Source organism: Rhinolophus hipposideros, assembly GCF_964194185.1.
Source record: "Rhinolophus hipposideros genome assembly, chromosome: 8".
Taxonomy (NCBI): domain Eukaryota; kingdom Metazoa; phylum Chordata; class Mammalia; order Chiroptera; family Rhinolophidae; genus Rhinolophus; species Rhinolophus hipposideros.
Window position 1 is genome coordinate 91,855,882 of NC_138054.1, and position 22,602 is coordinate 91,878,483.

Here is a 22,602-nt window from a genome sequence, read left to right on the forward strand (position 1 = left end):
CCTAACTAAAAGTGGGTCATGGCAGGTAGTTAACCTCCTCGGCTTGTAGCTTCCTTGACAAAGGTTAATATTTAGCTGAAGTTAGCCTGTCTGTTTTCTTTTTGCATCTAGGATAACATACCCTTAGAATGTCAGAGTAATCTCCTTTTTCTGGACCCCTGAGGGCACACCCTCCCACCCGAGCACAGAGACTACAGAACCCCTCATTGTGGTCTCGTTCCCTGAATACCAATCTTGTTCCCTGAATACCATTTCTATGTGCTGTAAATGTGAATTACTAACTGTCCTGTACTCACCAGTGTAAAAGCAGTATGTTTTTCAGTTTTGCTTTTTATCCAATCCCAGGGATTTCCCTGCTTTGCTTTCTTCCCACCTCCCTAATCTACCGTCACTGGATTTCATGTAACCCTCTTTACGTCTCCTCCTTTGATTCTAATGTATAAAATAAGCTGCAAAACTGCTGTTCTCCAGAATGTTTTCTCAGTCTGTTGAGATTTTGCTTCCCAGCAATTGTCATCATTTCGGCTCAAATAAACTCATGAAAATTCTCTGCAGGTTTGGACATATCTTATGTCGGCATTCCTGTCCTGTGAAATCTCATGAGTGTTGCCTTCTCTCTCTTTTTTCCGCATTTGGTATCTAGTATAACATTTACATAGCCATGAAAAGAGTATGAACAGTTATCTTCAGTAGTCATAAACAGTAGAGCTATATAGAAAAACCCAAATAACAAGTATAACTATTACTATGACTAATATTAATAGACAGATAAGACAAACAAAATGGGTTCTGAATTCAGTATCAATCTGTACATATATATACAAGTCTTGTCGATGTCTTGGGATTGATGTCTTGTCTCTACTGTCAGCGGTTCCTCGTCCTCAAGGAGTCTTTGATGTCTGTAGACAGGGTGTCACCGCAGACTCGAAAGGGTCCGCTTGCCTGCGCGCATCCAATCAAAAGAGAGAGGAGCAGGAGTTTGCAGCAAAGAAAGTAAAGGTTTATTCAGGGAGTTGGTGCTAAGTCTGGAAGACAGGTGAGCCAGGGCTCTCAAAAACCTGGCTCCCGGATGGCCTCTAGTGGCTACATTATATTAGGGAAAAAGCATCAGTTATGGTTGCTATGGGAGCTGGGGTTGAGGGCTCTACAGATTGGTCAGGGCTAAGTCAGGGGACACTGGACCAATGGCTTCAGGTCCTGGTGTCAGTCATGGCACTGTTCCATCCAGTTTCCAGGGGCCTGCAGTCCGCGGGGCTGTTCCGCTGTCATGAGTCCCGGAGCTGAAACGTAACTGAGGCCGAGGTGTTAGTTTGGTTGTCCTGACCCCTCACTCATTGTTTGAGGTTTTGTTATTGGATCCCAGTCATGGTCGACAGACCTGAAACTTGATTCTTTCATGAAGCTTTATTCTTAGGTGAATTTGGTGTTGACCAGAACCCAGTGTCCTAAGGGCTTAATGATTAGAAGGAATGGACATACAATATAATATAAGTACAGCTAGGAGGATGTGTGGAAAGAATGCAAGTGAGTTATATAGTTCTATCAGGGTGAACAAAGGTAGCTTGGATTAAAGCAGAATGGGGGCTAAAGAAATGAAGTTCATGTGCGATTAAAGGGCGTCCGTTAGTGGTTAGGTGCCTGATAAGGTCCCTTCTAACAAGGTTGGAGAGTTTTATTTTATGTCCTTCCTAATAAAACAAAATCCAGGTGGCAGTCAGTGATCTTTAAAATGTTCGTCTTCTGGGAGCTTGCTGTGAAAGGAAATGGTTACCAACTTGGCATTTTCTCGAAGTGACTCTATCAAACCCTGGCAATAGTGTAGGATGTCTTTTCTCCCCTTTCTTTCGCCTTGCGCTCCCCCCGGCTGAGGCAGTCGGTAGCCAGTCGTTGGTCAGCCGCTCACAGCAGCTCACGGCAGCTCTCGCCGGCTGCCGGCCACTCACGATGGCCACCGGCCACTCATGGCAGCACACGGTAGCCCACGGCAGCACTCAGCAGCCCATGACAGCACACAGCAGGTCACGCTGGCTGCCGGCCACTCATGGCAGCCCACGGCAGCACATGGTAGCTCGAGGCAGCACACAGCAGCCCACACCATCCTCCGGCTGCTCACGGCCTCTCAGCTCCAGGGAGAGCTGTTGTTCACAATCTTAGCTGTAGGGGGTGCAGCTCACTGGCCCATGTGGGAATCGAACCGGTGACCTTGGCGTTAGGAACATGGCGCTCCAACCACCTGAGCCACCAGGCCGGCCCAAGATGTCTTTTTTCAACAATTTCAGCTCATAACTTCCTTCATCTAAGCCTAGTTTAAATGTGCTGTGATGCATGAAGGAATGAAAAACGGAGAAATGGGGAGCCAGAGAGGAACCAAGCAGCCATCTTGGGTTTCCCACAGCCCCGATTAGTCACTTGATTTACAACCATTGTTTACCCACACAATATACCTGGAAGTTTTCCTCACTTATTTTATGACACTTCCCATGGAGTTTTAAATCTTTTGAGATGTTCCTGGAGCCCTTCTGAAACATCGTAGAGTTATTCCTACATATTCCTACATGAGATTTTAACCCTTAAAACCTCAATGTCTAATGAAAACTAAGAAGTAATAATTACCATTCTTTAGCTTGGCAAATTTATGAAGACATTTTATAACCTCTAGGAACATTTTTTCATAGACATCAAAGTCAATTATTAACATGAACTTATTTTTGTAAACCCAGGTAAAATAAAAACGTGTCTGTTTTACTTAAACCAACAAACTTAAGCGAGATTTTATTTAAGTATTAATCTTAGATCATTTGAACTTGAAAAGCATTTGAATTAGTTTTTATATTTCTGAGAATTTTAGGATATCCAATCTTTACAAGTGCTTCCCTGTTAATTAATTTTAATAATGCCATCTGGAAGTAGAAAATTATCTCACATTTACAACGTACGAGTACGTAGTAAACATACATGGATAGATACAGAGACTTTTGGGCCTTGAGAAAAACTCACTAGTTTATGAAAGAACAATTAGATCCCAATTTTGCCCTGGAGGCATTTACAGTTTATATCTGTCCTTGACAAGTCAACTTCTAAATGACCTTCCACCTTTTAAAATAAGGACAGCCATTTTTAATATCTCAGAGAATAGGGTTGACACCTAAATGACGTCCTAAGTTGACCCATTCATCCCAATTCTTTTACATAGTTTCATTTTAGCTTAGGAGAGAAGGCTTTTTTAAGTTCTAAGATGATCTCTAATATTTTTCTTTTCAGTCATTCTGCCTAATTTTGTAGCCAGCTTTTTCTAATTATGCATGAAAAAAGATGCATTTAGAAATACAAAGGGTCCTCATCTCGGCCATCTTAGTCTTAATATGATGCTGACTGTCGCGGGCCTTGTTGGCCTGGGAGACACGATTTCCCATGTTCATTTTGAGATCTGTAGAGTCTGGACAAACTTCTAGGTGAAACCAGCCCTTACGTACCTGTATCCGGAGGAACCAAATGCCATGTATCTGCCTTCAGCACTGCTTTATTTTATGCCCAAGAGGGAATTTGACCTGGGGGCAACCCCACAAAGATTCTTGGTCACCTAAGAATACCCGAGCAAGGGTCAGCCAGAGAAGTCCCTTCTCAGATACATGATTTGCAAAGATTTTTCTCCCATCAGGGAGTTGTCTTTTCACTTTTTAAAAATTTGAGGTATAATTAATGTATAACATCATATTAGTTTCAGGAGTACAATGCAATGCTTCAATATTTGTATGTATTGCAAAATGACGGCCACAGTAAGTCTGGTTAACATCACCATACAGTGTTACAATTTTTTTTCTTGTGTTGAGAATTTTTATTGTCTTAGCAACTTTCAAATATGCAATACAGTATTATTGACTATCGTCCCCACACTGTACATTACATCCTTATGACTTAATTATTTTATAACCAGAAGTTTGTACGTTTTAACTCCTTTGACACATCTCCCCCACCCATCCACCCTCTGCTTCTGGCAACCACCCATCTGTTTTCTATGAACTTGGATTTTTGTTTTTAAGATTCCACGTATAAGTGAGATCGCAGGTTGTCTTTTATGACTTATTTTACTTAGCATAATGCCCTCAAGGCCCATCTATGTTGTAGCAAATGGCAAGATTTCATTCTTTTTAATGGCTGAATGAGATTCAATTGTGTGTATATACCACATTTTCTTTATCCAATAATTCATGGATGGACATTGAGGTTTTTCCATGTCTTGGCTATTGGGAACAATGCTGCAGTGAACAGGGGTCATATAACTTTTTGAATTAGTACTTTTTTTTCTTCAGATCAGAGTCTTTCCACTTTTTTGTGTGCTGCAAAGATGTCTTTCCACTTTTGATGTTATCTTTTGAAGTACAAAAGTCTGTAAATTTTGATGTCCAATTTATCCTTTTGTTGTTGCTTGTACTTTTATTGTCATATCTAAGAAACTGTCACATCCAAAGTCACAAGGATTTACCCCCCTGTTTTCTTGGAAGAGTTTTACAGTTTCAGCTTTTGCATTTAGGGTTTTGGACCTATTTTGAGTTCACCTCGTAGCTGGTGTGAGGTAGGGATCCAACCTCATTTATTTATTTATTGCATGTGAACACACCCCCTTTTTATAGACTGAGAAACAAGTTCTGAGAGGCTGTTACTTGTCAAGGTCACAGGCTGTTACGTGGAGGGCTGAAACCACAAACCTCCTGACTTTTCACTCACGGCTCCTGTCCCTTACGTGACAGCCTCGGCTCTGCTTTCTTTGAATTCTTGTTTCCGAGGATCATTTATCTCTGACCCTGAAGACAAACCAGAGTCCAGGAGTGACAGTAAAAGTCATGCCCTACAGAACACGGACTGCTCGTCGTACCTGTTGTTCCCTTGCAGGAGGAGACCATGCCTCTTGAGGTCTGGGTATGATCTGTGCATGATGTCTGCATCTCCCTGTAGCCTTTCTAGCCCCCTCCCTGAACACCAACCCTGCCTCTGCTGACCTTTCTGCCTCTCAGTGTTGTTCTGTGACTTCACTCTGTCCCATGGCAAGTGGCAGGCTCTTGCTGGCCTGCCTGCCCACTGGAGACCTTCCAGGGCCAAACCCCCTGGTGCCGTGAAATTAACCCCTTCAGCCCTCAGGGCCCAGAGGCTCAGGCTTGTGGCAGACCAGGGGCCAGCAGGCTAGGTGTCAGCAGGGGTGACTGTGGCCATGGAAGACGTGTTTAAAACGTTAAGAGTTGGGAGGTTGCAGGTAGCAGTCATACGCTCGTCTCATGGCCCTGCAGGCACATTTGATGGGCCTCAGAGATATTAGGAAAATTGAGTTTTAATCCAAACGGGGGAGGTCGCTCTCAGACTGGGAGTTAAAATATTGGGAGAAAGCCCATTTTCTCACCCTCTGATGGGTTGAGCTGTAGAGTACCCGACCAAACAGCTGTCTGGGAGCAGCTGTGTGCCTTGAAGCAGCACTCGTGTTCTAAGACTTGCTGTGCCTCCCATCTGCACCCTGCACCCTCATTCTATGCTCAGGGAGGGGGCACAGGAATCCCTTTTGTTTTACAGACGGGGAAACTGGGGTCAGGCGTGACTTGCCTGAGTGAGCCCTGGAAGCCAGGTCTCCCCGCTGTACCTTATCGCCTGCCCTGGGAGGGGCAGGTACTGCTAAACGGAGGAAAGGTGGTGGAGCCTGCTCCAACCAGCGGCGGCCCTGGAAACGCCTGTTGCTTCCTTTGGCTTATGAAAGGGTGGTATTAAAAGTCTAAGGTGTGATGTGTGTCCCAGCCTCGGCTTGAGGCTGAGAGCTTCTTTGAGCAGTAAGTGCCTAGCAGAAAGGGAGTGCCCTGATGCCCCGAATGCTGGGCTCGTGCCCGTAAGCTCTGCCCTGCCCCCTGGGGCTGGAGAAGGGCCCTGCAGTGCCCAGCTCCTGTCTGGTGGGGCCTGGAGGGCAACCGGTGTGTGTGTTTGCTGTCACTCAAGGAAAGGGGGCTGGACAACGCATGGGGGTGGCTTCTGGTCCCTCCACCTATGTCCTGACACAGCCCAGCTCCTGGCAGGGGGCATGCTGGAGATAGACGCTGCCCCCTCTCCCCAGCTGTTGAAAAGCCCCCAGGCTTTGCATTCCAGCCTCTTCTTGAGCCAGCTGAGTGTTATGTTACCTTTTGGGTTTCCACTTAGCAGGTGGAAACTTTAGCCTTGTAACTGATAGGATGAGCAAGTGTGGTGGTCATTGTTTGCAGTCAGTGGGACACTTTTCTTTGTGTGTGTTTCCTTGCTGTTCTGGTGCTGTGTTAATAACTCAGGTGTGGTCATTTTGGAAGTCAGAGCTTTAACAGCTTAATTGTTTTCTGGTGCCCTTTGGTGCCTAGTTTCTCAGGAAACCAGATCTCGTGTGATTGATATTCTGTGCTTGCTTTGATGGCAGGCTGGCTTCACCTTGTCATGGGCCTCACGAGATACAGGCTCTTGGAGGTGGTGACACTCACAAGCAAGCCTGCAGTGGCCTACCTGACTCATGTTACCTGAGACATATCACCATTATTGCAGCCATACCCAATGACAATTTTTTTTCACTTGGATTTTGCTTTAATTGCTACGTGTACCTACTAAATTTTGACAGTTATCTATATGATGAATGGAATATAGAATCCAGTAGAAATAATCAAGAGGATGTTTAGTTTTCTAAGGAAATGCCAGATGGTCTTCCAACATGGCCGCACCACGTGCGTCCTCATCAGCAATGACAAGATTCCTGCTGCTCCACATCCTCACCCACGTTTGCTGGTGTCGGTGTCCGGATTTTGGCCGTTCTGACAGATGCACGGTGGTTTGAATTTGCAATTCCCTAATGACCATACGGTGCTGGGCCTTCTCGTGCTTGTTTGTCATCTTTGTGTCTTCCTTATGTGGTTGGTGTCTGTTCAGATCTTTTGCCCATTTTCACATTGGGTTGTGTGTTGAGTTTTAAGAGATCTTTGCATATTTCGGATACAAATTCTTTATCAGGTTTGTGTTTTGTAAATATTTTCTCCAGTCTGTGGCTCATGTCTTGGCTCTCTTAGCAGTGTCTTGGTCGGTTCCTTCAGCTGACCCAGCCCAGGAGCTCAGCCATGTCGGGGGCTTTTCCTAGATCCAAGGAGTTTAGGAGGCCCTGTAAGTTAGGAGCGACAGCGCAAGGAACTCTCAGCTCTGTGTTCAGCCTCCGTGTCACCGGTGAAGAAACACCCTGCAGGTGCAGTGACAGATTTAAGGGCTGTGGGGACAGAGTCCTGGAGAGCAGTTTCCAGGCTCTCGGCCTCACGTGGAAAGTGCTGGCTTGGTTGTTGGATGGCCATCCGCTGTGGCTGGGTGGCCATCAGCTGTTACCCGTTAGCCATTAGCCACTGATATAACTGCATTAGGGGGTTGGTTGGCAGACAAGCGGATGGCGGATTGCAGATGACACGGTTAGCAAGTGCGGTTAGCTAGAGCGGATTGTGTTGATCCCACTTCCTGTGTCTCGCCCGGCCGCCAGGGAGACTGGGGTGCAGGAAGACCCCTTGTTGGGATGCAGGAGGATGTTTGTTTCCTGTGCCTCGACCGGCTGCCGTAGAGAATGTGTGGGCACCTTGGCTGTGAGCCACTATTGTTCCAGCACGGTACCCTGAGAACCCTGGCTGTGCCCAGAAAGATTGGTGGTACCCTGAGAAACCCTGGCTGTGCCCAGGAAGTAGGTGGCCATCAAGGGACACCCCCTGGGACATTACTTGAACTGGACTGAAACTTTCTCGTGAGCTGGGTGGCCATCAGCTGTGCCAGTTAGCCATTGGCCACCAATATAACTGCGGTGGATGCGTTGGAGTGTTGGTTGGTTGGCAGAGAAGCGGATGGCGGATTGCAGATGACACGGTTAGCAAGAGTGGTTAGCAAGTGCGGATTGTGGATTGCAGGTCATGTTGATCCTACTTCTGTGTCTCGCCCGGCCACTGGCGAGATGGGGGTGCAGGAAGACCCCCTCGTTGGGGTACTGGCGGATGTTTGTTTTTGTGTCTCGACGAGCTGCCATCGAGAATATAGTGGTATGACTCCCCTATCTATGGCTCCGTGGGTGTTCCTTTTTGGCCTCACCGTATCCTGCATTCTTATGTGGGAGCAGGACCAGAAACCCCGCATGACAGGGGCACATGGCAGGTGTGGCAGAGCCATGACTAGGACCCAGATCAGGTTTCTTGGGCCAGCTGGCCCTGGGCATTTCCACACTACCTCTTGGGGACACCTGCTGATGTGACCTGTGGGTGATGCCCACAGAACGGGCTGCTGGACGCCCAGGGTGTTGAGTGAGGCCAGGGTTCTTGAGGCTGAGAGGGTCGCTCTGCTCTCTCCGTGACCCCTTATGGTCGCATCTGGCTTCTCCCCACAGGCCTTCAGGCCCAGTGTCTGCAGGGGGTGTCTTCCTTACGCCCAGGAAAGTCTGGAAGCCCGTCCAGGTGAGGACACGGCATGACTATGTGGACCACCGGCCTGTAACTCAGCTCCTCTGGACAAGTACTCAGGACCTGCTCGTCTGCCCACCCGCGGCTTCACTGCCAGTCCTTTGCTCAGTGCCACAGTGATGCCTGGCTATGCAGGGCAGGTGGGGCTCTTAGTGAGGGCACACCTGGAGCTCACAGGGCAGTCTGGCAGCTTTCCTCCCTCCTTTTCTGGGGGTCTCGGGCACAATGCTCGTGGCTGGGGTGCTTGGGCACCCTACGCCCCCCACAGGGACCTGCTTAGTTCCGAGGGGACTTTGTTGTAGTTGCCGCCACCTCTTGGAGAAATGGGTTGAGTTCCAGTAAAGTCTCCCAGGGGCAGGACTAGAGTAGAGACCCAAGGCGTTCGCCAACAACATGGGATTCACGACAGGCAACAGTGGGAGCTTCGCTGAGGTAGGATTTATATAACTGCTCAAATGTAAGGGAGCAGTTTGATACATGTGACGTATGTGCGCCTGTGAAGCCATCACCATAACCAAGGTAATGAACACTCTTTGTCGTTGAGTCCCTTCCTGTCCCATAATAATTCCCTGTCTGGTCTCCTCACCCCAGGCAGCCACCTGGCCTCTTTCTATTGCTATCGATTAGCTTACATTGTCTAGAATTTTATAAACATGGGAACACAGAATGTGCTCCGTTTTGTCTAGCCTCTTTTTTCACTCAGCATGGTCATTTCGAGACTCATCCATGCTGTCGTATGTGTTCCTTTTTATTACTGCGTAGTGTTGCACACTTTGTCCAGTCGTGTGTGAGTGGCATTTGAGTTGTTCCCCGTTCAGGCTGTCACAAGGAACACCGCAGTGGACAGTCTGCTAGTGTTTTCAGTCCGCGCCCGGGAAGCCCCGGATGCGAGGGCTGACTTCAGTTGTGCATGGATGGATATAAGACTGCCGGTGGGTCGGCGCCCCAACCCCTGCGTTGTCCAAGGGTCAGCTGTACAGGTCTTTGTGGGGACGGGACATAGGCTTTCCCTGGTACATGCAGGAGGGCCGTGTGGGACGGCACGGTCGGTGTAGCCGTCCGTGCTACACCGGACTGACTGGGGAGCTGCCGAACTCTTTCCCACAGTGTCCTGCGTTGTGCGTTTCCAGCAGCAGCGGGGGACGCTTCCAGTTCCTCCTCATCCTCGCCAGCACTTGGTACCGTCAGTCTTTTTAACTGTCATTCTATGGTGTGTAGAGGCAAGTCATTGTGGGTTTAATCCGTATTTTCCTGATGTCTAATGATGCTGAGTGTCTTTTCATGTGCATGTCTGCCCCCTATATAACCCCTTTCGGGGTCATATCTGTTCAGGTCTTCTGCCCATTTTAAAAAATTGGGTCATTTGTTTTCTTACCTGTGGGCGTTCTCAGGTGGTCTGGGTATAAGTCTTGGCCCCTTCCAGCCTCCTCTGGCGGGGGAGGTGAGCTTGTGTAGAGCAGAGCGACTCGCTTCCCGCTCTAGGAGGAGGGACTCAGAGTTCCCCTCACGTTCTCTCGTCTGAGCGCCCACTGATCAGTTAGGCTGATTGATCTTTTGAGTTTTAGGCCCCTGTCTGTGTCCCTTCCTGCCTTTCTACTGGTCTCTAGTCCTGGACAACCCAGGTGTAGTTCTCCTGCTGCTTGGGCAGGTGTGGGACAGGCGCAGGGACGAGATGCTTCAGCACTTGACCTTTTCGTTTGTGGATTGTTCCAAATCTCAAAAGTGTCTCCCCTCTAATGACGCCTTATTTTGGTGTTCATCTCTGTATTTTGTTTAAAAGCTTTTCTCTAGATGGTGTTTTTTCCGTCATGGATTTGTTTCCTTTTCTGCATGTTACGATCCTCAGGATCAGGTGCTGGTGGACTTCACTTAGAGAATTCTTATCCAATTGAGGGTTCTGCCTTTTGCTCCAGTGAGCACTGGTGTGTCTTTACGCCGGTCTTGTGGTATTTTAGGCCGGTCTTTCTAAAACTTAGAAGCTGGTGGGGCAAGCTCTGCTTGGCCCTCCTGCACGTGTGGGAGTCATTTTAATCCAGTTCATTGCACCACCTGGTTGGTGTTTTGACAGCAAGGACAGCAGAGCTTCACAGTGAGCTGGGGAGGGTGCATGTCCCTCTGGCTGGCCTTCCTTCCTGCCACCCCCCGTGTGCTGCTCTTTGGTATCCGATCTAACCCATGTGAGCTTCCTTATGTCTCTGTTCCTGCTTTCCTCACAGGTGGAACTTGGGGCTTGAACCAGGTAGTTTTTCCAAAATCTCTTTCAACTCTGATTACCTGTGATTTTAAAGGATTTTAAAAGGTCAGGGCACACACATGCAGTATTTGGAGTGATAGTGGGGCTGGAGTGGGTGGTGCGCCAAGGGTGCCAAGGGGAGTGAGAAGCCAGGGTTGCTTAGGAAGGTGCGGATGCAGGGAGGGGCCCAGTACAAAGGGCACCGGTTCAGGGCCAAGGCCGCTCTCTGGTCCCATCTGGCTGTGGCTTTGGCAGGGACCGGCAGACACCGCAGAGACCATGCTCATGCTTCGGCGAGGCTTGTCCCTAAAAGTCTTCAGGAAGCGAGCTGAGGAGGCCTGTCCTAGGGAGAAGGCCAAGCAGTGAGTTGGGAGCTGTGAGAAAACTCTGGGATGGCTGGGGCCGGGGTGTCGGGAGAGGTCCTGGGCGGGTACGCCAGGCTGGGAAGAGCCGAGGTGTGTAGACCTGTGGCCTTGGGGGCCTTTCCTCCACTGAAGGTGAGAGCTGGACTTGACCACATCCAGCAGGTGGCCCGTTGGGGGCTCACCAGAGCCCATTGTGGTGGTCTGTGTCCAGCGTGGTCCGCGGAGGCAGCATCTTTGGCCTCCTGGTCCAGGTCAGGGGAGCTGGACTAGGCTTCTTTGGGCGGGGGAAGAGGCAGCCCTCTGTCCCCGTCATGCTACTGGCCAGGTGTGCCCAGGTCCCGAGCACCCAGCTGACCTGGGGGTGGGCAAAGGCGGGGTGGGGGCCTCTGCCAACTCACTCTCCAACTTGACTCGTATTCAGGGTGCTTTGCTCTGTGTCCAGCATGGAGCCAGGTGCTAGGGTCACAGCGGTGAGCAGGACGGCTGGCCCTGCCCTATGGGAATAGCCAGGGGGCTGCCAGCAAATGGGTCATTTCTACTCGTGGGGGGCAGCCGAGGGGCTAAGGGACCTGTCGGGCTGCGTGGGTTTAGAAGGCTCTTTGGGAAGGTTTTCAGCCCCACTCAGCCCTGACTTCCCTTCAGGTAGACACCTTGGGTGTGGTTGGCAATCCCGTTACCCCCTCAGAGTCCCCTCCCCTTCCTGGCTTCTAGGCAGTAAGCACCCTCTGCTCCCCGGACTGGCAGAGCCCAGGGCAGCCTTGCCACTTTCCTTCCAATCCGACCAGGACTGGGCTTGGGTTTGGGTTGGGGTGGGACCAGCCTCTCTGTGGAACTAGGACTGTGGTGTTGGTTAATCTGGAATTTTCTTTCTCTTTTTACATAAATGTGGGAAGACTTGCGGCAATCCCACTTACACTTTTAATAATAACTTCTCTGTATTTAAGGAATTCCTCAGACTGGGGGCCGTTTAAAAAGCAGAAGTACGCTAACCTCTGATAAAGGGTCTGTTTGAACAAGAGTGGCAGGCCGTGTATGCTCAGCCTAATTTGTGCTCTGTCCTAACTTTACCTCTTAACAACAATGCCTGCCAGCCCTGCCCCACAGGCCAGGTGGAGCAGTGACCCGGAGCCAAGCCAGGACATCGTTTTTTGGAAGGACAGCCTCGATAGAGCGGGCCCCAGACTAATTTCATTCATTTATCCGTAACCACTCCTAATTGACGGAGTCTGTGCCCAGAGCAGTAGCTAGGGGCTTTCAGTTTCATTGCTGGCTGCAGGCTTCCCAGGGAGGGGGCCCTGAGTGGGGGTGGTGTTGGGGCACAACCATGGTCATAACATGTCCAGCCTCTTCTCCCCTGTACTGGACCCACCTGATTGTTGGACTTCCTAATACCTGTGGAAAGGGAGGCGGGGGGCGAGGGAGAAGTGTGCCGGCCTTCCTGGGAGAGGAAGGTCTGGGAGGGAATCAGGGGTGCTCGTGGCAGCATGTGCTCCTGAGAGGAGAAGAGGAAGTAAGGTGTGTGTGGTTGTGGGGGCGGGGGTGTCGGCTGGAGGAGAGCTGAGGCTGGTGGAGCTGGTGGCACTGCCCAACGTCTTCCCTTGGACCTTAGAGCCTGGGGAGGTGGCCTTGGGGACAGTTTCAGATGTCAGCTCCTTTGAGCAGGAAGCAGGGGCTGTGCGTTTGAGGGGACCGCTCCCTGTGAGTCGCACTCTAGCCCGTGATCCTTCACCCATTTGCCTCTCAGAAAGCTCTGGAAGGCTTGCAGTGTGGGGCCAGGCCTTCGCTGAGACCAGAAGGGTTGGGTGGGCGTTGCCCTCTCTGCCTATCTCTTTAGGTCTCTCAGAGGTGGCCCCTGTGACTTCCTGATCTCATGGCACGACAGCGGAAAGGGCTCAGAGATTTACTTCTTTATAATTAGTTACAAAATGAGGTTTTTATGACAGCTGGCTTCTTGTAGACTCTTTAGATTGGCAAGGAAACCAGGGTGTTCCCCATTAGACCAGGCATGCCTGGAAGTTGTGATGATGTGTTTGGTGGGGAGGGTGGTTGACTCGCTGATGCCAGCTGCAGCTGCCCCCCTTGTCTCTCTGCACCTGGGGTGTCCCCACTGGCATCGCTTCTCAGCAGAGCAGGTACCTCCAGCCATGGACCCCTCGTGTGGGGGCACTGTGAAGGGGTGGTAGAGGGGAGGCTGCCTGTCCAGCATGCTGGCTGGCTTTATGCTGTCGGGACACCCTTGCCTGGCCCAATTCTTGCTGACCCTGGGCATTAGGTGGTTAACCAAAGCCGGGACAGGAAGTCTAGCCTTCGGGTGACCCCTGGCCTCCTGGCAGGGTCAGATCATTGGTGCTGGGAAGAGTTAGGCAGCTAGGGGTGGCACTCTCCCACCTGACGCGAGACACCAGGATGATGGCACCTGCTTTTCTTTCTGGTCTTGCTTTTGCCACGCAGGTGGGTTTTCTGTGGTTGAGCTGAGCACTACTGGGCTTCCTGCCTCAGCCCAGAGCCCTGGGTTCTTGGGGTCAGTGGGTGCTGGTCATTGGACTGCACGTGGAGGTTGTCGTGCATTCCCCTGTCCAGCTCTGGGTCTCGGAGGGCCCAGGGACTTTTTCCTGGGCCAGCTAGCTCTCATACCCCTGCCTCTTCTGGGGGATGTGGTGGGGTTTCGGGATTGAAGGAACTTTGCTACAACCTTCTTAGGCAGCAAATTGGAGAGGATAAGCATTGCTGCTTTTTGTCAGGCTCCCCCATAGAGAGGTGGGGTATTCATCTGTGCCTGACCCTGGCCTTCCAGGCCCCGAGGTCAAGGCTACCTGGTGTGAACGAGCCCTGCCTCCCATAGGGTCCTCCTGGTACGCCCCCGCCCAGGGGTAAGCCCGCAGCTCCTTTCCCACCAGCAATGGCACCCCCAGCTCTTCTTCCTGCCTGTCCGGTCCTTCAGAACCCATTTCAGGTGCCACCTCCTTGGTACTCCCGCCAAGGCACTGCTCCCTGTGCTGGGCTCCAAGGAAGCCCCGCCTGCCACCTGCAGCTCCACAGCGATGCGGGTGGGGAGGGTCTGTTGTTGCCTTTCTGGTTTGAGCCCAATTCAGAAAGGACAGGTCCAGGAAGCTTCCAGCACCCTCTTAGAGCTGCTGCCCCGCGGGGCCCCAGCTTGGGGGGGCACAGGCAGAAACCTTGAGAGGACTTACCTGTCATGGAAAACTGGCTGTGCTTGCTGCTGTCACCGTCACACTCCTGCGTCAGATGGGTGTTTAGCTTGCACTGGATAAAGCAAACAAGGCCCCCACCCCTAGTTACCATGGAACTCAGCAGCAGTGTTTAATTTTAGCGCTGACATTTTCCTGTCAGAATCAGAGATGCTGGCCCCATGCTGCGTGGCGGAGAGGCAGGCAGGGGTCAGACCTGTGGAGCTGCCACCAAAGCCCACAGGGGCCCAGCAAGGGTTGCCGGGTTTGGGGAGCTGGCGCTGAGCCAGGGTCCGGTTGGAGCCACCATAGCAGGCCGTGTGGGGCTTGCCCATGCCACTCATGCTGCCTTTTGGGGTAGAGCAAAGTCGCCCGAGGCAGGGGCTGCAGGAGGCACTGTCTGTATGAAGTTTTGGGGACACCATAACAAATGACCACAAATTGGGTGGCTTAACACAACAGAAATGCAAGCTGTCACAGTCTGGAGGTCACAAGCCCCCAAACCCAGTGTCGGCAGGGCCGTGCTCCCTCTGAAGGCTCCAGGGGAGGAGCCTTCCTGCCTCCTCCAGCTCCAGGGGGCTGCTGGCTGTTCCTGTGGTTCCTGGCTGGTAGAGATGATCACTCTAGTCTCTGCCTCTGCTGTAATCTGGCCTTCCCGCTGTGTGTCCACATCTCCCTCTTCTCAGGACACCAGTCATACTGGAATGGAGCCCACCCTAACGATCTCATCTTGATTACATTTGCAAAGACCCTATTTCCAAATATGGTCACCATCAATTTCCCAGGGGTTAGGGCTTCAACATATCTCTTTGGGGGACACAGTTCAATCCAGTACAGTCTCAGTGTGGGGCCTACAGTGGTTCGGCCTTAGGTGGGCCCCAGGGAGCACAGGGCTGGCCCTCGGGGTGGCAGCTGCGAGACCGGGCACACAGAACACGGACCAGGGACGCGGGGGCCTCTGGCCCTCAGGCTGGCCGCGGCCTGCCCTTTCCGCTCCCACTCCACTCCCCTGCGTCTCCCGCCCCGCTGCCCACGGTGCTGTCCAGCAGAGAGGGTACGCTGGACCCCAAAGCCCCTGCCACAGGCGGCCTGGGGCTGAGTGCTGGCCAGTCCAGGGGCCAGTGGCTCTGATGAGGTGAGATCCCGGAAGGCCTTGCTGAGGATATGCATTTGAGCTGTGCTTTGAAGAAATTTTAAAGACAGTTGATCTATTTAAACAGGTTGACGTGGTTTTAAATTCAAAAGGCTCGGAGGCATCTCAGTGACGGTTCCCTTCCCCAGGGTCAGCAGAAGCTTCCACTTCCGCATGTCTCCCTCCAGAGATGGCCGGCACTGGCCCTGCAGACGTAGTCACTGGGTCCCCATTGTCCTGCGCTTGGCGTTTGTCTCTAGTCCTCCCTCGTGCTCAAGGCTGTGCATTGTCACAGGTGTGGATATAACTTAGTCTAATTAGTCCCTTATTGGCGGACGTTTGGGACGTGGCCAGTCTTCTGCATTCTAAACCGCTTTGTAGCGAGGGATTTTGAACACATTTTTTTTGTGTAAGCGTGGGTGGGCACATCTGTAGGATAAATTCCTGCACGTGGCGTTGCCGTCAGCGCGTCTGTGCGTGAGGAGTTTTGGTGGACAGCTCGGCGTTGCCCTCTGTAAGACTGTACCCACTTGAGCTCCCCCATTCGTAGATGACCCCCTTTCTTCACAGAGGTGGGTCGGGTGTTGCTGGGACAGATGGGCACAGGCAGGGCCGTGGGAGGGCCCGGGTGTCCTGGCCTCCAGACCTGGTTTGGGCAGGTGCAGCTCGGAACCCCGCCCGGGTAGTGGGAGACGAGGCAGGAGAGTTGCAGAGCACGGAGGACTTCAGATGCCTCCCCAGGGACTTGAATCTTTTTTCTCCAGATAGGAGGGGCCCTGGAAGGTCTGACAACCACTCCTGCTTAAGACGGTAACTCTTTAGGGCAGTAGGGTGAGCGTGAGGTAGGTCCAGGCAGCAAGAGGTAAGTGTAGAAGCCCATTCTCCACCCACCCCGGGAGCAGCCTCCCTGCGCACTGCCTGCCTCACTGTCTCCCAGGGCTTCCCTGTCCACTCTGTCCCAGCCCTAGGATGGGCGTGCGCCCCTGGCCAGCTTTGGGGCTCTGCCTCCTGTCTCTGGACTCACTGTGCTCTCCTGGCTTTGGGGCCTTCTCCTGAGTTGCCCCCCTCCCTGGAATGCCCCTGGCCCCTGCCCCAGCCCTGCTCACTCTTCAGAACCCAGGTGTCACTTCCTCTGGGAAGTATTCAAGTTTAAGTGGGGTGGCCGCCCCTTCTGGGACTGACTCCTTGACCTGGGTTTGGTGGCCTCGTTAGAGTTCTTGTCATCAGACTGGTATCTACTCCAGGAGGGTGCAGGGAAGGGGGTGCCCACTTCCGTTAGCCTTGGGCCCCAGCCCTGGCCTGCCATCCTGTGGTCTGGGGCGTGAGCAACTGGCATGGAAGGGGAGGGGCTGTGGGCCATTGCGTGGCTGGGAGGGTGAGGAGGGTGAGGATGAGTCAGAACGCCCAGGGTGTGGGCCTGGGGTGGGAAGGTGGCAACCCCACTGGCCAGTGAGAGGACGGCGTGGGAGTGGGCTGGATGTAGGGAGGCCTCCCCAAGATGAACCTCGTCTTTCCCTGGTTTCTGGAGTCTAAGGAGGGGGTAGAAGTACAGGGTGGTCGGGGTGAAGGCGCAGGGAGAGGTGGGAGGGAGACTACTGGTCGCAAATGGCTCCCCCAAGACCAGGTCACACCCACCACCTGCTCCACCCACCTGAGCTGCCTCATGGTCTTGAATCAGTTAAATCAGGCACCGCCGTTCCAGTGTCAGGAGATTTCACATTAAACTCTGGATCTCCCGGTTCTCTTGAAAATCCAGAAGCTTTGGCACCTGGATTCATTCCTGCATGGCTACAGTCTGCCAGGCCCCTGTCAGCGTTCATGCCCAGGGGTCCCCGGCCCTGCACCCCGCTGCCTCCCTGACCAGGAGACCCGTGTTCGGGTTGCTGGGCATCGTGCTTGCTCCGTTGCTGCGTTTTCTTTTTTTTCTTTTTTAATAGAAAATATGGAAGCAAAACACTTTTCACATGTGTGTCTTTATTTAAAATGGGAAAAGAAAAGCTTGAATGAGGGGCCATGTGCTTTGGCTGCCCTCATCCCTTGCCCTCCTGCCTTCCTGGAGATGACTGGGCTGCGGGCAGGGTGCTCTGGGGAACGTGAGTTGAGGAAGAAGGACCTGGAAGAGTGGCCGGGCAGTTTGTGGGGTCCTGGAGGACAGCCCTGCCCAGCCGTTCCTGAGCTGTTGGAAAGGAAGGAGGAAAGCAGGGAAGGAGGGAGGACAGATGCTGGAGGATCGCTTGGCAGTGGGATGAAGGAAGAATCAACCTGCGGCTGCAGTGGAGGCATCCGATTTGGGGCCGAGGGGCCGAGGGGAAGGGTGAGTGGGGCTCTGGCCCCTCTGCTTTTACGGTAACTGCGGAGTGCTGGGTTGGCCTCAGGTCCTGGGGGAAGGTTTGTGCCTGCGTTGGGTGCCTGGGTGGTCGGCGGACTTGGGGAGTTAGGACACTTCTTGGTGTAGGACCCAGGGTGACCAGGTCGGCTAGGGGACAGCCAGCATCCCAGTGAGCCTGCAGCTGGAGAGCGAGCAGTCTGGAGCTCCTGGCATTTAGTCCCCCTGGAAAAGCACCGAGTGCCAGGGTCCTGGAGACACTTGGTGGTTGTTGGTTTGGGGTCTCTGGGGAACCCTTGTGTCGCAAGGGGGCTCCAGGCTCCGTCTCAGGTCTCAGGCACGGCCCCCGATTCTCCTGTCTCAAAGGCTGCGTCCTTCTCTTCCCTTCCTCATTGCCACTTAGCTGATATAAACATGTCCTCCTCTCCCTGGGCCCCTCTGTCTGCACTTCTCTCCCAAGCCGCGCCGTGGGCCAACCTGGCCTGTACAGTCCACTTTACAGGCAGACAAACAAGGCCCACAGAGGGAAATCAGGCTCCCACAGAGGCAGGCTCTGGTGCTCCTAGGAAAGGCCGGACCTGTTTCCTCACCTCTCTGGAACCCAGGGGCTCTGCGCTCCCCCCCAGCCCCGGCCTGTCGCTGCCTGCACAGCCCCTGCACGGCAGCTGTGCCCCGGGAGGACTGGCCTGCCTTCTTTACTTACTAAGTTGAAAGCAAATACAAAGGATAAGAGGTTGATATAGTAGTTTTGTTATTTACTTTGGCTACCTCTCAACTCAAAGTTAAAAAACACAAACCCAGCATAATAGTATAAGCTTACATTTTTAAAATTCAAAAATATTTCTGAATTTTAAATATTTTTTTCGGTTCTATTGAGATGGAATTGACATATAACATGGTATTAGTCTCAGGTGTAGACGCGATTTGATATATGTGTCTGTTTTAATGATCACAGGAAGTTTAGTTAATGTCCATCACGTCACAGTTAGTTTTTTTCTCTTGTGATGAGAACTTTTAAGAGCTGCTCAGTATTGTGAACTGTGGTGGCCATGCGGTACATTACATCCTCATGACACATTTCTTTTATAACTGGAAGTCTGAAGACCCCCTTCACCCATTGCGCCCCGCCTCTGGCAACCACCAGTCTGTTACACTCGGTATCTTTGATTTGGGGTTTTTTAGATTCCACATATAAGTGAGATAATGCAGTATTTGTCTTTCTTACCTCACTTAGCGTAATGCCTTCAAGGTCCATCCATATTGTTGCAAATGGTAGGATTTCCTTGTTTTTCATGGCCGAGTAATATTCCATTGTATATATACACCACATTTTTATCCATTCATCCATTGATGGTTGCTTAAGTTGTTTCATATTTTGGCTATTCTGGATAATGCTGCAGTGAAGATGGGGGTGCAGATATCTCTTTGAGATAGCGATTTCATTTCCTTCCGATAAATGCCAGAAGTGGCATTGTGGCTCATGGTAGTTCTGTTTTCAATTTTTTGAGGGACCTCTATACTGTTTTCCACAGTGGCTGCACCAATCTGCAATCCCACCAGCAGTACACAAGCGTTCCCTTTTCTCCACAGCCTCGCCAACTCGTGTTTGTTGATTTGTGGATGATGGCCATTCTGACAGGAGTGAGGAGATACCTCATTGTGGATTTGATTTGCTTTTCCCTGATGATTAGTGGAGCCCTGTACTTATTGGCCATTTGTATGTCTTCTTTGGAAAAAGGTCTCTTTAGTTTCTCTGCCCGTTTTTAAATTGGATTGTTTGTTTTGCTGTTGAGTTTTATGAGTTCTTTATATATTTTGAATATTAACCCCTTATCACATATGATTTGCAAATATTTTCTCCTATTCTATAGGTTGTCTTTTCGTTTTGCTGATGGTTTCCTTTGCTGTGCAGAAGCTTTTGAGTTTGTTGGAGTCCCATTGGTTTATTTTTGCTTCCGTTGCCTTCGCTTCTTGGTGTCAAATCCAAACCAATCATCGCCGAGACCAGCATCAGGGAGCTTACTGCCTGTGTTTTCTTCCAGGAGCTTTGTGGTTTCAGGGCTTACGTTCAGGTCTTTAATCCATTTTGAGTTGATTCAAAAGTATTTTTAAATGACCATTTGAGAAGCCAAGTGAAGCTTCTTTCCTGTGCTCTGAGAAACACAGAGCCGGCCACTGCTGCGCCTGAGCCAGTGATGCAGGGCAAGAAGCCAGGTGGCCTGAATGGGCTGTGACTTTTGCAGCCAAATCTCCCCCAAGATGAACAGCGACCTTTGGGCATGGGCGACAGATACTGGCAGCTGTGAGTTACCCTGGATGTCGGTGTTCATTTTCCAAGAAAATAGCATCTCCCGGCCCTTTCTTGGAGTAGGTTGGTTCTATTAGGAAAGAGGGAAATTACTACTGATGAACATTTACTTAACAGCTATTGTGCCAGGCACTGCTGTTGAGCTGGCTCTCCGCATGATCTCGTGTGATTTAGTCCTGCCGAGGAAAAACTGGCGCTTCTGTTAGACCTGGGTTACAGACAAGGAAGTGGAGGAACGAGTTTGGGCAGCTTGCCCTGGTCACCCTGCTAGTAAGAGCGGGAGCCAGGACCAGCCTGAGCCTCACGGCCCCGAGCTGCTGAACGGAGCCAGTAGGAGACGTGAGGCCCAGAGGACAGTGGAGCTCCGTGGAGGGTGCTGTCCTGGGTGCTGTTGGCCAGCTCCGTGGCCTGTCATTGCTCGTTACCTCTCTCTCTGGGCCTGAGGTTTGTGTAGGCAGATTTCATGAGCCAGGTGGTTGTCTGGGAAAGTTCCAGGCCCTGCGGGGCTGCCCAGGGCAGGAGCACCACACTGGCTTGTTGGGGTTCCAGAGACTTCTTGGAGCTTCCCTAGTGCTGACTGCCTGCGACAAGGGCATAGTTCTTCTCTTTGGGGAAATGATGTGGCATTTTAGTTCTCCTTGACCTTGGAGAGCCCACAGCCATGCCAGCACCTTGCTGCCTTTGCCGAAGGTCCCCACGGTCACCCTCTCCCAGCCCAGGCTCCAGGGGAAGGTCAGGTCATCCTCTGTGCCCTCCTCTCCCATGGGAACAGGACCCCGCAGCCCCTCGTCTGGCCAGTCACATCAGCACCCCACCCGGACCAAACACATGGGAAATTCTTTCTCTTCCTCTGGGAGCCATGGGTCCCTTTGGAGGACCTTGTCCTCTCCCTGGCTTGTCACTCTTCACGAGTGACGTCCTTCCCAGAGGTTCATTGTGCTGCTTCTCTTTCCTCTGCCTAGGATCATGCGGCCAGATGACGCCAATGTGGCCGGCAATGTCCACGGAGGAACCATCCTGAAGATGATCGAGGAAGCGGGGGCCATCATCAGCACCCGGCACTGTAACAGCCAGAATGGGGTCAGTGTCGGGGACCCTCAGTGGTACAGCGCTTCACCACTGCTGGCTCAGGAAGCGAGATTGGCTGGAGGAGGCTTCCCCTCCCCAACTCCTCGGTTTTAGAGGCTTCCAGAAGCTGTGACCCAGTTAGCCCTGCACGGGACCCCTTGGGATGGTGTTTGGTTTTGGGATCCCTGAGGAGGGGTGGGGACTACCAGAGACTAAGCTGAGAGCCAGCCTATAGCTGCCTTTTAGTACCTCCACCTCCTTTCTGGAATAATCTTGGTTTCTAGAATCTTCCTGGAGTCTGGCCCTCACAGAGCCATGCCTGCGTGGGTGGCGGTTTATCATGGGCATCAGATTGCCCTGGGCCCCTCTCCTCCCCTGCCTGCCCTACCCCTGGGTGGCCGTGGGCAAGCGCTAGCACTGTCGCCTGTGAAGCCCAGCCAGCCTGCACGGGTGCCCAGGATGATGTCTCTGCTCACCGCTGGGGACGAGGGCAGCAGGGCTTTCTGGTTTTAGGGCTTCGGGGCAGCTGCAGGGCATGGCCCTTCACCTCCTGCCATTTTCCCAGCCCCATGGGCTCTGATATTTTCTTTGAAGTCTGGCCAGCACAAGAGAAGCTGTTCTCGAGTGCTAGGGGAAGGGGATTGGTCTCCCACGCACCACAGCTGCCAACTTGGGTCCAGCAGGAAGCCCATGGCCTCCGGACCTGAGGCCTCAGCTAGCCACCTGCTGTGCTAAGAGAAGGCGTGTGGGACTGGTGATACAGAGGAGTCCCCCCGCTTTGCTAGGAGTTTGGATTTATCCTGGAGTTCCTCGCCAACTGGGCCATGTTCAGAGCGCGCCCTCTGGTGGCCATGGGGAGGATCGGCCTGAGCTTCTGGGGCAGGGGCTGGGGGCATGGGCTGGGGTTGGAGAGGGGGCTGGAGCTGGGGTGGGGTTGGGGTGTGGGGGCCAAGTGCCTGGTAGACCGTCTCAGAGAGAGACAGTGAGGGTCCAAGGCAAGACCTTGGACCTGGCAAGAGAGGCTGGACATTGGGAGGGAAAAGCCCCAGGACTGGGGACTGAGGGAGGAGGAGGGGTTTGGGCGACCAGTGCAAGACGAAGCTGTAAGTGCTACTGCTTACGTAATCCTCATGCCACCCCTAAGAGGCAGAGGTTATTTTTGCTATCCCCATTGCACAGATGAGGAAACTGAGGTACAGAGAGGTTGAATGCTCGCCTGAAGCTACATGGGGAGGTAGGTTGTTGGTCTGGGCTGGGGATCCAGACCTCGAACCCATGTTTTGAGCCCCGGCTTCTCCTCACTTCTTCTCTGGAGTGAGCCTGGGGGTGCAAGAGGGACAATATTAACATGTTGGCTTGGTGATGCCTCCGGGCTGGTGGGATAGTAATATGTAAGTTCCGGGCTCAGGAGGGGTCTGTGAGCTCTAGGCAGCACCAGGCGGCTGGATGCTGGCCTGAGGGGCTTTGCTGGGGCTCTGGGCAGGACAGGGGCACCCCCATCCACACCCCCTTAGTGG

At 52.3% G+C, this 22,602-nt stretch overlaps 1 protein-coding gene across 1 annotated transcript in view; it reads left to right on the forward strand.

The window, feature by feature from the left end:
* ACOT7 (acyl-CoA thioesterase 7) overlaps positions 1–22,602 on the forward strand; it is a 91,804-nt gene that overhangs the window by 9,089 nt on the left and 60,113 nt on the right. Inside the window, exon 2 of the mRNA XM_081057353.1 lies at positions 20,980–21,097. Coding sequence (XP_080913479.1) covers positions 20,980–21,097 — 118 coding nt within the window. The remainder of the gene's footprint in view (positions 1–20,979; positions 21,098–22,602) is intronic.